This window comes from Bactrocera latifrons, unplaced genomic scaffold (genome assembly GCF_001853355.1).
Source record: "Bactrocera latifrons isolate USDA-ARS-PBARC rearing strain unplaced genomic scaffold, ASM185335v1 scaffold_14, whole genome shotgun sequence".
In the NCBI taxonomy this organism is placed as follows: Eukaryota; Metazoa; Arthropoda; class Insecta; order Diptera; family Tephritidae; genus Bactrocera; species Bactrocera latifrons.
Genome location: NW_017534852.1, coordinates 1,760,775 through 1,777,707, shown reverse-complemented (window position 1 = coordinate 1,777,707; position 16,933 = coordinate 1,760,775). Strand labels below are relative to the sequence as shown.

Genomic DNA, 16,933 nt, shown 5'->3' with positions numbered 1-16,933 from the left:
ACAAAAACTTCCAAGACTCAGTGAATAAAAATTAAAGAGGGCAAATTTGTGGCTCCGAAAATAAGAGAAATAATGAAAGATCAAACATTTGAAGAAGTGCTCAATGAAACTGAAATACGAGATTGGAGTGCCTTTAAAAGTGTTGTTAAAAATTTTGTTGGAAATGTGGAAGTTAACAATTACAAAGATCTTGTGACAGAACTACTTACTGCCTATAAAAATATGGGTTGCAACATGTGCCTTAAAATTCACTTTCTGGACTTCCATTTGGATTTTCCCCCGAAAATTTAAGGGCCGTAAATGACGATCATGGTTAACGGTTCCACCAAGACATTTCTGTTGTGTTGAAACGGTACCAAGGCAAGTGGAGTGCCAGTGTGCTTGCCGTTTACTGCTTACATTTACATTGACAGTAATATTTTAAGGTACTCTTTGGTTAATAAAAGAATATAACAATAATATATCTATCGCTGTTTTTTTTTTTTAACAAAAATCCTCAAAACAAAATAACTATAGGTGATAGAAGAAATCTGTAGCTATTTTCTGCATTTGTGGCAATTTTTACATAATAAACAAGAAATTGTTGTTTGAGTTCGACTAACTATTAACAGTCAGAGATCTTACTGGCATCGTTGGAATATTGGAAGGATCAGTGAAAACCATTATGAAAGATCATTTAGATGTCAACTTTTTTCGAAAAACAGCGTCGCGTTATCGTGTGTGAAACAATACTTTGCGTTTGCCAGGATTTCATGAATGTAGTACTAGCGATGAGTCTTGGATATATTGTTGCAATCCGGAAACAGACGATCAATCGGCCGAACATCGTGACAAAAGTGAGCCGAAACCGAAAAAATACATCAAAGTTGGTTAAAAATAAAGTTTATGTTGACAGGCTTCTTCGATTCGGTGTGACCGGCCAAACTGTCAACTTGGAATACTATTTGAGTGTTATGTGTTGTTTACGTCAAGCTTAAAAGAGGCCGGAATCATTGATATTGCATCGTCGCCTATTTGATTCGTCGTGTGCTTTTCGCCAAATTTTCAACCAACATCGTGCCGCAGCCACCGTATTCGCCTGATTTAGCACCGTGTTACTTTTGGCTATTCAGCAAACTCTAATGACCGCTCCTGAGGAAACCATTTTGAGTGAATTGAAGACATTAAACGTGAAACGTTACGCGCACTGAAGGCTTTTCTCAAAACTTTTTCGAGAATTGGAAAAAAGTTGTCACTAGTGCGTTAAGACCAATGCGTATTTCTTTAAGGGTAACGACATAGATTTGGAAGAATAATTTAGAATCTTTAAAATTATGAACAAAGTCTTACTATTTTTTGCTCATCGGCCTCAAAATAAACAATCGTTACTAAATTCTCTTGAAATATCAACAAACAAAATAGCATATATTTTTGACTGCTGAGTTGTTGCCAGTCATTTTACATAACTGTAAAGAAAGCGTTTTCGAACTGAGTGTGCTCTTGTCACTCGCTTGCAAAACAAAATCGTTATTTAGTCATATATTTGTGTTACTTATATTTAATTGATATTATGTTTATTTTTTCGCGCCATTTACTTTACCATACGTATATTACTTCTACTTACTTTTTTTGTTAAATTGCATTTACCTAACTAACTATAATACAATAGATCTGACTCGAAATTTTTCCTTTTGCTTTGGCTACTATGCAAGTGGGCAACCAAAATTTCAAAAAAAAAAAAAAGTAATTCATTTACAAATACTTCGGCTGGCAAAGTTAAATTTTACTTACATACATACAGACTAAATGTTGACTTTTACGCTTAAATACGCTTACGTAAAGTGCAACTAGTTGGAAGATAAATGCCGCATGAATCGCAAGTTTAATTTAATATCCTTTGTTGTTGTTATTATTTTTTGTAATTGTTTTCCTTTTTTATAAGAATTATAATATTGTACAATATATCAGTATTAGAACTGTTTCTTTTTCTTTTTCTGTTTTGCTTTATTTTCCTAATCTTATGCTTGTATATGTATGTATGTATGTTTGATGTCTACTGCTTGTTGCCTTGCTGCTTTGCTTATTTATGCTAGACCATTTTACAGTTCACTTTGTATCTCTTTCTTAATGCACTTGTGCTTAATTGTAATATTTGCCTAGAATTAATTATTCTTTAAATCACTAAATCGCGCTTAGTTACTAGTTTTAATATCTTTTGCTTGTGTTGCAGTTTGGAAGCTGCACGCTCTCCGCCTTCATCTCTCTCTCTCTTTACATCTCTCTTTATATCACTCTAGCTCTCGCTCTCTACTCAGCTGGCACTATTTTCTGATCCAGATCGGGTTTCGTATCGTCCGGATCTAAACTTAAGCAATCGGCAAAGTAGTGCTCCATTGAGAGATATACATGTTCGAGCACTCCGGACAGCTCGTGACCTTCGTCCGCGTATGTCTTGAAAATAATATAAAAAAACACATTTACAATTTCAACTTTATTACTTTTGTTGTCTTGTACCTACCTGATATCTGTACAAGATGTTGGCGTCCGTTAGCGATTTGGCCAACTGTATGCCGTGTATGTAGGGTGCAGTTGAATCGGCTAAGCCGTGTATTAGGAAGAATGAGTGTGATTTGATGAGACGCGCACGCTGCGTTGCATCGGCTTCGACATAGCCTTTGTAGTTCTCCGCCGGCAGGCCTAATATGCGTTCTGTGAAAGCGGAATCTGTGGGTAAAATAATTTGTTGAGAAAATGGTATTCAATAGGAGGATTATGTTGAAAACTACAAGTTGACTTTGAGTAGCGCTCAGATTTAAAATATTATTTATGCTGAAATATAAGACTACAGCTGTCATCCGACAACGTGGTCAACATTGGAACCCCATGCAATGTCTATACGACGATCTGAATAGTAGCATGGAAGGGAAACTTAATACTCGATAGTACGATCTACCTAGGGGCAAAACTGCAAAAGTCATGTGTAAAATGTTAGATCGGAAATATGTAAAGTTCCTACTGGTACTCCACAGAAGAGACTGTAGGAACATGACGGAAATAGTGACTGATTAAAGTCTGGTGGCGCCTGCGGAAAACGGAAGTAGCAGAACAACAGAGAAACAAAAGAACTTCTCTGTGCACCTGTGAAACATTAGCAAAGCTACACTTTAATCATTTGGGGGCTCCACCGTATCAGATACTGGAAGAGGTATCGATTGTGAGCCCACAGAATCTATTGAAATTAGCGTCAAGCACAGGCATCCTAAAGGATGACTACTCCCCATAGACTTCGTAACGGAAGTCCATCTGGTGGCGCTACCAGACTAACCTTACCTCACCTAAAAGACTTCATCTGAATTCTATCTCGGTTAGCTGTCACACATTCAATGAAAGGAAAGCCCGCTTAAGAACTCTCATGGACTTACATATGACACTTAAGGATTTTTCCGAACATTATGATGATCATTTTGACTGTCTTTAATAGTTCTTCTTCTTCTTTATTGGCGTAGACACCACTTACGCGATTGTAGCCGAGTTAACAACAGCGCGCCAGTCGTTTCTTCTTTTCGCTACGTGGCCCCAATTGGATATTCCAAGCGAAGGCAGGTTCTCTCCACCTGGTCCTTCCCACGGAGTGGAGGTCTTCCTCTTCCCCTGCTTCCTCCTGCGGGAAGAATACTTTTAGAACTGGAGTGCCGAATGAGATAATCGCCTCTCGTTTGGTATCGAACGGCTCGGAGAGGTCCTTCCGATCTTGATTGAGCTTTTGGTATTGCTCAACGTCAGTTTATTAGTTTTACGGGGATAAAAAATTCAGACATCGCGGCACAAAGGCAGCTCATTTTCGTGCTGTCGAAAGCAGCTTTGAAATCGTCGAATAGGTGGCGTGTGTCGATCTTCCTTTCACGGGTCTTTTCGAAAATTTTGCACATGGTGAATATCTGGTGGATTGTTGATTTGCCAGGTCTAAAGGCACACTGATAAAGTCCAATCATTTTGTTGACGATGGGCTTTCATCTTTCACACAATACGCTTGATAGAACCTTATATTATATATTCGCAAAGGTTATTAAAACTTTCATAGCAAAACCATACTAGCCGGAATCGGAGAGGTAAATTTCTCTACATTACATTCCCATAGCTATGCACTTTCTAACTGTGCCTTAACAGAACTTACCGCTAGATGATTTCAGAAGAAAGGACTGAAAACCGCGTAAGCGGTGTCTATGCCAATAAAAAAAATCATTACTGACAACTCATTTCCGATCACTAAGAACTCGGTAAACTTAAAATTTTTGCCCAATTCATATTTTCGAAGTTATCATGAGTGGTGTGAGATGAGCTTATCTCTCGCTTCCTTATTAATCACTCTTCCTTATTAATTGTTTCACTTCTCTGTGAAGTCGTATACTCTGGCGATTCTTCAGCCATCATGCTACTGAAGCTTATAATGAGTTCAGAACATTTCCTCGACACATGAATCTCTTTCGTTTTCAGAATTCATAATATGTTTGGGGTCAGCCATTATAACTCATTGGGTCGGACCATCAATATAACTACCTTATTACACAAAGCATTACTTACTGTAGTAGAGCCAGTCGGCGATTGGCGATATGGCTATGCCACATTTATACACATCCTGTTGTGTGCCGAGCACCATTGAAGTTACGTAACCTCCGTAGCCCCAACCCCAAATACCCACACGTGTTTCATCTAAAAAACTAATTGTATCCAAAAGATATCTGCAATTAAAAATAAATAAATGAAGTGTTTCAAATTTGAAACCAATCGAGTGCAAGCAAACCTTAAAACAGAAATCTGATCTTGTACTTCGACGCCGCCTAAGTGTCGGTACAGTTGCTTTTTACTTTGGCCCTTCGCGCCACGAACATCTAAGCGTATGTAAATGACATCGTTACGTGATGACATATAGGTGCCCCAGTCGATTTGAAATTTCTCCGAAACAGACTCGGAACCTGGGCGGCCATTGCTGTGCGAATACAAGTAATAATATGTTGAAACCTAAAATTTGCTCAAAAACTCTACACACTTACACTTCGACCACCACAGGAAAGGCGGCATCCCTAAGCTCTTCACGCCAACTAGGCGGTAGAAGTAATTGCACTTGTGCCCGACTCCCATGTGGCAATGGTATCTCGAATGAACGTTGTGTCGGTAGCGCCAACTTTTGTAGACGCTCCGTAAAGAACGGACGGGTGTCATAAAGTATTTTCACCAAACTATGCGATTTCTGCATATGCACACCGGATACCGGCAGGCCGGGCCCCTGACATTCCAATATGTAAAATTCGATACCATATTGAGTTGCTATGGAAGACACTGGTGTCATGAAGGCATCGAAATGAGAACAATTCACATAGTAGTAACGGCTGCTCCAAAGCGCTTCACCTAAATCGCAGGTAATACACTGTGGCTCAGTTCTGCAAAATATTTTGAAAAAACATTGATACAACAACTCATTTTACAATGATAAAGCGTACGCACTTTCTACTCTCATCGTTGACCGGATCTTTCACCATGTATAAATGCCGCTGGCCGGGTTTTTTGTCTTGTGTACCCAGATAATACACTAAATGATTGACAGTGTCCCAGCAAAGGATTTTTAACACCTGTAAAAAGAAGGAGAAATAAAATTTAATGTATGGAAAAATGTAATATTTTGAAAGGTCTTGTCATGATTTCTTACTTCATAGCGGCCATGTGATATGACGGCAATACGTTGTTGTGTCATTGTGACGTGTTTGATGTGTGTGAAATGCTCATTACCGAATTCTTGTATACTCGCCAATATTAAAAAACTATTGCCGTCGGGCGCGAAAACTGGATGCGGAAGTATATCGAGCCACTCATCTTCGGGAGCACGCTCGGAGTGTATCTGTGAAACAGAAAATTGGCGATAATTACTGGATGAACTTTGTTTCCAACTTGACAGCCTACATATAGTCAAACATAAAAATAAATATGTTATGAGAGCCTCGATTCCAATGTTGGGAAAACGATTATTTTTCTACAGAAGTGTTTCAGCTTATGACTATTTGAAACACTCCTTCCCGTATACAGCGCATATATGGAACTTGTAGTTTAACGATATGGGGTTTTGAACGCTCAATAGATAATACACCGCTCTTTAGTTCGATTTCCTTTTTTCCGAGAACACAGTCCCTAAATGATTCTCTTGAAAAACTTAGTAGGTTAGGTTAGATGACTGACCAAAGATCGCACCTGGACTACTATATGCAGTCCTTTGTGGGGCCACAGACAAATAGAACTCATGTATTCAAACTATAAATTAAAAAAGCACTTAGTGGCCAATACAAATTGCACAGGCGTTTAATTACCATTCCCGCCAGCTCAGAGCGATGTTTGAAGGTATGCGCTCCAAAGTGCTTAAGTCTTGACCTACCAAAAGCGAGGCAGTCAAGAAGTAAGTTGTGAGATTTCCAGCCAGGTCTGGTGAGATTGCCAGCCTTACGCCAATGGACGCCAAAAAGTCAATAAACTAGGGAGATGCTGGCCTTACTTACTGCTATTGAGTAGTAGAACACAAGAGAATACGAGAACCATTCTACCGATAGCGATACCTTTTCTTGCTAGCTCCTCAGCTTTACAGTTTCCTGTGATCCTGCTGTGGCCCGACACCCATATCAGTCTCATCTCAAAGACACTCGATGCTTTTTATAGCGAGGTTAGACACTCTTTGACCAGGCCTGAACGCAGGAGTTCAAGGATCGTATCGCCTGGAAGACGCTCCAATAGTCAGGTAGTTTGAAACTGGATTTGATAAAGAGCTTCTGACAGAAAACTCAACGAGTGATCCACAATTTTAATGGAAAGCCTTACGACTTATCATCGCAGTCTTAGGAAGTTAGTCGCCAAACATTATTCAATTTCAAATTTTGATTAAAGATAACATGATTAGTAAGAAACTCTGAATTAGTGTGCACGAAAATCGTAAATCGTTCTTATAATAATATCCTAATAATTTCTGGTATAAATGAAATTATATTCTAAATCTCTTTGAACTAATGAACTTCATCAGAAACACGAGTTGGCTCAGAACTAATGTCAGTACAGTGCGGAGATTTTAATCACAATGGTAACACAATGGGTCCCCCAAAGTCCTAAGGAGGATATTAGACATCCACTCTACCAATCAATCCATCTACCATACCAATACATACTCCCCTGCTTTTTTATTCGGAAGTAATAAGTAGTTTGACTAATTACCTCGACACAAGTCCAATTTGTATCCGCTAAACAAGTGGTGATTATACTATAATTTTGAGAGCGTGTCATGTAGACAACAGAAACTTGATGATTTAGTTCTGAGATCCAACCAGCCGATGTTATATAAAATTCTCTGAAAGTTGGCAGTACGTAAATATAAATAGCTCTATGTACTTCACTACAATACTCACTGGTCATCCAAGGAAGGGGGCGGTTTCAAAATAAAATATTGTATGTCGGTTAAATTACTAGCATCTACTACCCAAAGTGTGACCTCGGGATTCGGGGAGCCGGGTATGGGATAGCGCACATTTCTGGTTTCAGGAAATGAGGTTTCCGGTGACATACTGCTACCAGCGATAATACTGCCTGACGCCAACCACGGGTATGTCATCATATTCACTTTGCTGTCATTGAAGGAGGCATACATAAAGTGTGTACCGTCTTGAGATGCCCATATCGCTTCGGGTTTTTCGAAAATTTCCTCTATACGTTAAAATCATATTAAAACAAGAACTTTATGTCTGATGTGTCTGATGTTTATGTTAGTACTGTACTCACCCTGATAGAGCCAATCTGGTACGCCATTGTAAATGAAATTTTCATACCCTGTATTTGTGATTCGGATGTCCTCCTCGTCAGTGGGTGATTGTCGTAGATAAATATCGTTGTCGGCAACGATGATCAACGAGGTAGTGTTGCCTAGCCAAGCGGCATATTGTAGACGCGTACGCTGCACTTTCGGTGAATCTTTTAGTTTCACAGGCATATGGTGATCGTTTTCAACGTCGTAAATTGTATAAAATGCGGTAAAGGATTTTTGAAAAATCTAAAAAAAAAAAAACAATATTTCAATTGAGAATTATTTATCTGAGAATACAATGAATCGTAGGGGACTGGATAGATCTCAACAATTAGTTTTAAAAGCTTAATTTGGCATTCAGAAACTTTTCAAATTTCATAATTTAAAAAAAAAGTTCAATCTCGAAAGTTTTCAAAAAGAAGGTGAAAAAGGATCCACTGATTTATTATCAGAAAATACCTATTTGTAAGGGCATAATGTACCAACAAGAGCTTTTAGAAGGTATATATATGTCTACTTCTCAACCCAACTGTATCCTTATCATTCCTATGACTTCGACTTGATACTGTTGCATGTACTCTACATCTCAAACACTCGTTAAAGGGAACCTTCAATTATTTAATATTCGAGCTCAAAATGGATACCAAGAGAAGCTTAAAGTTTTGAAAACCTCACTTAAGGTCAAAAAATAATGTGGAAATTTTCCGTTTTCAGAAGAAAACTTCTTGGAAACTTATAAAAATCTTATGTTAGACTTAAAAAACCCCTAAGTAGGCATCTTGGATTTATAATGTTATAAACATCCATAACCATGGTTGTTGACTGCGTCGCTAATGTTCTGAGATCTCGGGAGTGTTGAACTAATCATGATATGAAGAGCATCAGGGGCATGTATCAGCCTTTTCGTAGTAATACGAGTATAAACAAAATTAGAACTTGGAGAGGGATTGTAACATTTTTCAAAGTCAGAGTAAAAAAGAGATCGTTCCGTTATTTTCATATATGTGTTTTAGTTAATTTCATAAATCAAGGGTGTAAATCTAATAAATACCTTCTTAACATTATGTCTAAATAGAACATATCGCAGATCGTGTGAGCACTGATAACCGCGTACATTTAGCTGACGCAGCGTGTGATTCGTAACGAGCGTGCTAACCGAATTGCTGGTCGTATCCAATATGGCCAGTCCGCCGTCGTCCGACTGGAAGACATACTTACGCGTCGTAACCCAAGCCGGTTGTAGACGTGTGGGCGTCAAATCGCCTTGCAGGTACTCGTCGAGTATCATGCGACGACCCGACCAATAGAGCAATTCATCAACATAACTGCAAGGAGGAGCAGAAAAATAATAATCGGTATCAATGAATGCGTAGATAAGAATATATGTACAGTGGTGAATTGTTGAAAGTGTCACTTACCCTAATAGATATATTGCGGTTATAATTCCGGCTATTACAAAACTAATAACTAACAGTGAAAATATGATACTACGCCAGTTGTGACCTTCATCCAAATCTAAATCATCATTCTTCTGTTTAGGATCTTGTACTTGTAGTGTTTCATCAGGTGGCAGACGCCATGAACCGCCGCCACCACCACGATCTGATGTGACATTAGCATGCATTGCAATTTATCTCTAAGATTGGCAGGAAGCTTTCAATTCAACAGCAGTAAAATACTCGTAATTGCATTGCCAGCGGAAGTTGTAATTTCGAAGACAACGTTGTGGAAGGAAGCACCAAAGCTGAGAAGCACTTTTTACTTAGTTGATTTTTGATAGTGATTATCTTCAATTTATTTATCCAGGGCATCATTTATGTGTACTCCTCTTCGTAGTTTTTGTGGACATCGAAAGGTGAAAAGGGAAGTGGAAGTTCACCTAGAAAAATATGAAAAATTTAGTTTAGTTTATTAAATTTAGTATATTTTCATCAAAGAACTTATAACAGTATATTATAGACCTATGGCAATATTTTCATAATTCGCCAACTCTTAGACTTAAGAGCATGATTTTATGACTTTTTGTAATATTACAATATTACTACTAAAAACAGTCTCACTATAAGTATAACATTCGATAAAAATGTTGTTAAAAATTTTCACGACGAAATATTTAATTACGAGAACGTGTCACGGTAAAGAGATTATCTACGAAACCAAAAAACCAAGGTTCTTTCTTTATATAATAGTTTTCCACAAGTTCTGAGGCAAACTGATATTCAGCAATATTTTAATAGACTTTTATTGGAGATATAGAATTTCCTAAGAGAGGAGCTCTCAAGGTAGACACGTGTATTATATATTCCTGTTTTCGCGAGTTTTTTACTCCACACGGGTATGGTCAAATGAGTGATGGTTTCCTCTGGATGGAAAAATTCCCCTAAAACTTGGTGGCAGGGAGCTTTAGGTGTTTAAAGAGGTCAAATTCCTAGGCATCACATTAGACTCAATTAGCACTGTCCGGACCCACCAAAGCACTAATGATATGCAGACGCTTAGCCGTTACATACTGGGCCTGCCAGCCAGGTATTATCAGGATCGTTAGGCCTATTTGCACTTATGGAGCGGTTACTTGGGCATCGAAGGCAAAGTAGTTTTCGGTAAATCTTCAAATTCGAAGATGCAAAGACTCGATTGGGTTTGAGCTTCAGAAACAACGCGCACTTACCCAAACACAGCACTTGAAGTCATGCTGAAGCTCACACCGCTGCATCTAGTGATCAAACAGGTAGTGAAGCATACCATGCTGCTCATAGCAGCAGGTGGGTATGGGAAAGAGAAGACAATGTGATCTCAGCAAATGAAGGCCTTAGGTGAAGACAAACCTCTGGTTCTTCTTCCAAAAGACTGTGCTACGAAGAGGATAAGCTTCACAAAGACGTTTAAAGTTACTCTCGGCAGTAAGGCGGAGTGGAGTCATTTCACGCACGACCTACTACTGAGGCGCAGCACTAACAGGAAAGTGCCACGCCAAGTTAATATTAGGGGGTTCAAACCTAGCAAGGTTTAGCGTTATGATCAACCTCCCTCCAGTCAAATTTCGTCTCTTTGTCGCGTTCTATATCTTGGACTGCAGGCTCACGAAGCACTTGTCCAACAAGGGCATAGTCTCTTGTGCAAACTGACGGTTTTGCGGCATGTAACCAGATGGCTGAGCAATTTGTAGAAGTAGGCTCAGGGACTTCTACGTTTTCAGCTCCATCATGCCCAGCAAGCTTCTAGAATTGTTCACACTGCTGAGCCTTTGTGACTATATGTGATAGACGTTATAGGACATAGGTCACAGTGCAAATCCACAATTATTTTCTTTCTCTCTGCAATAGGACAGCGCCTAAAACTACGACTTTTTTGGGAGGAATCATATAATTTCAGTTGACAAAAACAAATAAACCGCCAATTAGCCGCTCAAGTCGTGTGATTTGACTACTTTTAAGAGGAGTATCTCAAGTTTATAGTTTTTTACTGATAAAGAAGCTACGACTGGCCAATGTGCGCATGTTATTAGTTTTCATAAAACACAGTCCGAATCGATATAAAATTTCTTCAAACACTAAATTCGGCATAATTCAGCTTTTAGGATAGGGTACGATTTTTGCAAGTCGTGCAAATTTATTACCAAAATAATGGTTAGGTTCGCAGAATGCATCGCTCATTTTACGCCTGGATGGCGTTACTGCTGACATACGACCCCGATTGCTGCAAGAAGTAATCTAAAAATGGACCTAACGGCTGGAATTTAAATATACATTTGTAATCATGAAAAACACTTGTCTAAAATAACATCCCTTATTAAATCATCAATGGGACGAGCTAGCTTGATGTCTATCTACCCATCAGTTTTATATATTACAACAAAAGAATATAATCTGGAATAATATTGTGTTGACCTGAGACTCAAAACTCTAAGAAGTCGTCAATATTTCTTAAATAGTTATTTGCAGACATTTTTATGCCACCCAAAATGTCATTATTGGCAATAGTGCAGTGGATCTAAATACTAATTGAAGGCGTTACTACCGTTTTAAGCATTACGTCTTTGAAGCTTTTCCTACCTTCAATATAATGGCCGCCAACGCTTTTATAGGAATATAGGTACACATATAAAGGGTGCATCCACTATAAGTAAATAGTCTCTCATGGCACCAAAAACCTAACTACAAATATACTAATATATAATATGTATATAGTACATAACACTGTGCAGAAAGGGAACCGTTGTTCCTAAAACTCTGCGCGAGCCCGACAAGCATACGCCACAAAGCAAAGCTCATCCTTGACCGAAACAAAAGAACTCACAGTGCTCTTCAATGGCTATTCATTAGAGATTTTATCATAATTACATAATTTCTAGCCTAATAAACATTTAAGCGCATGCTACTGCTTTGCCATTCGATGATCGGGGTCGTCTGAGAGTTCACTTCATCACTTCATGACGCAACGGCAAAGCACAGCACAGCGCTGAGGCGGTAAACACTACGAACACTACTAAATAGTATGTATGTAATGCAGCAAGCAAGCGATAAGGGCGACCTTACACAACTTGCGGCATATTAGCGCATGCCACTCATCCTCGGATACCATTGCACTCCATGCCGATGTTATGTAATATATGCATACCTTGAATTATATATTTTCTACGGCCTCACAATTGAAAAAGGTGGCAACAAATGATTTCTAATTTTTCATATAAAAATCTTAAAGTCATTGGCGTGGAAATCACCAAGTCATTAAGGCGTCCCACTTATATAAGTGCAGACGAAAGAGTAGGACAAACGATGAGGATAAATGACTGCAGTCGTCATATTCGCTGGCTAAATGAATGCAAAGGTCAGCACATTTGATTGATGATGATTTGATTTTGCACTTCTCACTAATGTAGGTTTGGTATGAACTTAAGAGCGCATTCAGATTCATTTATATACATATGCAAATGTTTTTTAAGGATTTAGGGATACAAACGCGAAGTCAGACAAATTCTGTTCAAAAGAAATATTAAAGGCGAGTAAATTATTATTATGATAGTTAATTATAAATATTTCTTTATATGTACGGCTTAGCTATGATTCTGTTGGGCTGAAATTGTGTGTCCTGCTACAAAACAATGCCTAAGCTCATGGCCTTCCAGACGATAGTGGAATGAAAGTTCCCATGTTCCAGCCTCACAACTTGAAATATATTAGTTGACCTATATCCTATAATTTTTTTTTACCGTAAATTTGACAGATACGAACACTTTCTTGATATTTCGACAAGACACATCAAGAGCCATATTAAATTCTATACCCGGAATATTCTGAATTAAGTTTGCAACTAGCACTCAGAAGGAAACGTCGGAGACCCTAGAAAATATACATTGTAACATAAAAGGATAAATAATATTTCAAAAAAATGTATTTGGGTAAGTTGATAGGACTTAATTACTATGCCAAATATGATTGCGATATTTCGAATGTTTTATCAAGAAACCAAGCCTCCGAGTGGTACAAAGCCTTCAAAGACGGTCGAGAGATCGTTGAAGACATGCCTCGTTCTGGAAGACGGTGGCAGGTCTTCTTCTTCTTCGTCTTTTTCTTATTTTGTTTATACATTGCAACCACTTCAAATAAAAGGAAGGACTAAGAAGCAATTTTAATATGATTTAAACGTAATATTAGGTTGTCAAAAAAGTCTTGCGGCATTTTCGCTAGTTGGCGCTAAGAGCGCGTAGTTCTAGTTTTATTCGTCGCATCGGGTCATGCTAAGCTCATTTCACGCGCTAACACGTGTTTGATTGGTTGTCGTATCTTTTAAGTCGTTCGTGAGTTATAGCGTCGCAAACATGGAGCGAAATAAAGAGAAAATGCGGCATATTTTACAGTACTACCACGATAAAGGCAAAAATGCATCTCAAGCCGCCAATAGAATTTGTGCAGTTTATGCAGCCGATACAATTTCAATTTCCACCGCACAACGATGGTTTTAACGTTTTCGTTCTGGTGTAGCGGTGGTCGAAGATGCGCCACGCTCCGGAAGGCCTGTCGTTGAAAATTGCGATAAAATCGCTGAATTGGTCGAAAGAGATCGGGATAGTAGCAGCCGTAGCATCGGTCAAGAGCTGGGCATAAGTTTAATTATTTTTTTGTTTTTATGAACAATTGAAAATTCAATAAAAATACCGCAAGACTTTTTTGACAACCTATTATTACAAAATTACAAAGCTACTGTTAGAGTATTGGCTAATTTGAAAAATCGCTGGGTTGGAGTCGTTTGAGTCGTCTTGGTGGTTCATTTTTAGAAGTTAACATGGCTACTTCTTCGTTACAGTGATGTAGCAAACTTGCACTATGTGCTGTTGCAATTTTTAATATTTCTGCGTTCTAGGCGTAAAGATCACGCTCTATATCAGCGCATCTACAATACCAAGACGCTTTGACAATTAGGCTTAGTACTTTGTTTTGAAAATGTTGTATGACTTTTTTATTGTTTGCGTTAGTACATCTCCAGAGCTGTGCACCGTAGCTCCATATCGGTCGGAGTATTTGAACGAACCCTCCCCAAAACCGGGCCGAATTGGGGAGTAACTGTGGCCTTACCGCGTCAAGGGACTCTGGCGTGGCGGACCTCCTAGTTCCCCCACAAAAATTTTAGACCCGTCAGCTCACCTGTTGAGCCAAAGGTCTTAAGAACAAGATGAATACAAATAACGAAACAAACTACAACCCAGATAAAAGGCAACAACCTCGGAAAGCGGACCTGGATAATGGAAAGGACATCGGTACCAGCACTGCTCTCTAGCAGCTGCCCTCTGAAATAGAGAGTTCAATAGAGAGGAGCATGGGGAGGTGATGCTYTGCGCTTTCCTAGACATCGAAGGTGCCTTTGATAACACGTCCCACAAGAGTGTAGTCAGGGCACTGGAGAAAAGGAATGTGCGGCACCAGTGCGCAGATGGATAGAAGCCGTACTGCGCACAAGGGTTGCTGAGACCACAGTAGGTTATAGCAGAATTCGTCTCAGCACAACGAGAGGCTGCCCACAGGGAGGTGTGTTATCACCCCTGCTATGGAGAATAATCGTAGACGACCTGCTAACACTGCTAACAGACAATGGGATCCGCTGCCAAGGGTATGCGGACGACATTGTCATTATGGCAAGAGGGAAATTTGAAGATACTCTGTGTGACTTGATTCTGAGAGGTCTCAACCTAGCGAAGGTGGTGCAGGGAGGTTGAACTAAATATCAACCCTCCAAGATGTCAGTAATCCCGTTTACGAGACGTAGGACCCTAAAAGTCTTAGGGAACTCTCCCTGGGGGGAGTGAGATAGAGATGACCAACAGTGTAAAATACCCCGGTTGACGCTAGACTCTACGCTAAGGTGGAAACAGCTCGTAAATCTGACTTTACTCAAGGCGACAAAAGCCTTAATGGTGTGCAATCGGCTGGCAGGAAGGTTCTGAGGTTTAAAGCCAAGGACAGTTAGATGGTTGTGCACCATGATAGTGAGACCGATAATCACATATGGGGCGGTAGCCTGGGCCTCTGTAGCGTCGCAAACATCGGTTAAGACTAAGCTACTGAAGCTACAGCGGCTTGCCTGGGTCTGCATGACGGGCGCAATGCGAACCTGTCCAACGGCAGCGCTGGAGGTTCTTCTTGAACTTACTCCGCTTCATTTGGTCATCAGTCTGGTAGCCAAACACACCCTTCTGCAAATAACGGCAGGAGGGGGTGGAAAAGGTAAAGTAGTCTCATCCCAGGGGATGGAAATTATAAGTGGCAAGTTACCATTGGCTCTCCTCCCGAGGTATATTACTACCAAAAAAGTTAACCTCAGTAGAAAGTTTAAGGTTACCCTCGGCAGCAAAGACGATTGGAACGACTCTAACCTCGATCTGTTGCTGAGGAACAGTACTATGAAGTGGTACACAGATGGATCGAAAATGTCGGAGGGAATCGGCGCAGGGATTGTGGGCCCACGCACTAGGCTCCCCATACCCATGGGTGAGYTCCCGAGCATTTTCCAGGCAGAAGTTTACGCCATAAGCCGGTGTATAGAAATAAACCTCCATCGCAACTATCGCAATAGCAATTCTCAGCGATAGTCAGGCGGCGCTAAGGGCGATCTCCTCTTACGATATCAAATCGCTGCTAGTGCAGGAGTGTAGGAAGAGGCTAAATAGACTTGCGGAAAGAAACCAGGTACACCTACTCTGGGTGCCTGGTCACAAAGGTATAGCCGGCAATGAACTGGCGAACGAACTCGCCCGCTCCGCAGTCTCCACCAGGATGATAGAACCCGAACCCTTTACGATCGTGGGTCCCCATACCATGAAGAAGCTGCTCCGTAGAGAGGAAAGAGCAGGCAGGGAGGAGTACTGGCTACAAAGTCATGGTATGAGACACGCCAAGCTGCTAATGGGAGGTTACAACCGGGAAAGGTTTAAAATCATAGTAAACCTCCCCAGGAGCTCAGGCTGCTAGTCGCATGGTATACTGGCCACTGTAAGCTAAATAGGCATCTGCACAGCATGGGCCTTTCAGCTTGCGCCAACTGCCGTTTCTGCGACAGGGAGCCCGAAACACCGGAGCATCTGTTGATCGACTGCACGGCAGTCTGTAGACGCAGATATAAGGCCCTTGGAGTGTTGTTTCCGGATAGGGATCGCATTGCCTCGCTAGCGCCAAGTAGTCTACTGGACTTCATTGATAGGCTGGGTCTAGGCGAGTCAGTGTGAGCAAGGAGAGGGCACAATAGACCAAAGGTCGCAGTGCATTCCTCATCATTATTATTTAAGAAGCTCTGTTACATCTTGAATTCAAATTTTTCAATACTTCCAAATATTTTCCAGGCCTTTCCTTTAAGAGTTTAAGATAGCGTTATGCTCCAATCAAACTTAAGGAAATCGGACTATATTCTCCCATGGTAAGATTTCAATAGCCATTTCCGGTTGATGACATCCCCTAAACGTGAATCGAGAAGAAATTAAATAGAAAAGTATAATAATTTATCTATAACCATGGGCCCATCTCGAAATCCCTCTCTATCCGACTGCCAGACTCAGTCAGCAGCATCGAAGCGAAAGTACTAGATATAGGAATGGCAAAAGAGAGCTTTATGTTCAAGTAAATACATAGCTCAGAACAG

At 40.0% G+C, this 16,933-nt stretch overlaps 1 protein-coding gene across 1 annotated transcript in view; it reads right to left on the bottom strand.

The window, feature by feature from the left end:
- Nucleotides 1-1,986: 1,986 nt before the first annotated feature.
- LOC108965390 (inactive dipeptidyl peptidase 10) overlaps nucleotides 1,987-16,933 on the bottom strand; it is a 40,292-nt gene continuing 25,345 nt past the window's right edge. Inside the window, exons 2-13 of the mRNA XM_018927750.1 lie at nucleotides 9,226-9,686; nucleotides 8,859-9,132; nucleotides 7,786-8,053; nucleotides 7,416-7,710; nucleotides 7,225-7,357; nucleotides 5,684-5,872; nucleotides 5,482-5,606; nucleotides 5,031-5,417; nucleotides 4,781-4,966; nucleotides 4,561-4,718; nucleotides 2,498-2,703; nucleotides 1,987-2,430 (exon numbers count right to left, since the gene is read on the bottom strand). Coding sequence (XP_018783295.1) covers nucleotides 2,287-2,430; nucleotides 2,498-2,703; nucleotides 4,561-4,718; nucleotides 4,781-4,966; nucleotides 5,031-5,417; nucleotides 5,482-5,606; nucleotides 5,684-5,872; nucleotides 7,225-7,357; nucleotides 7,416-7,710; nucleotides 7,786-8,053; nucleotides 8,859-9,132; nucleotides 9,226-9,431 — 2,571 coding nt within the window. The 5' untranslated portion in view covers nucleotides 9,432-9,686 and the 3' untranslated portion in view covers nucleotides 1,987-2,286. The remainder of the gene's footprint in view (nucleotides 2,431-2,497; nucleotides 2,704-4,560; nucleotides 4,719-4,780; nucleotides 4,967-5,030; nucleotides 5,418-5,481; nucleotides 5,607-5,683; nucleotides 5,873-7,224; nucleotides 7,358-7,415; nucleotides 7,711-7,785; nucleotides 8,054-8,858; nucleotides 9,133-9,225; nucleotides 9,687-16,933) is intronic.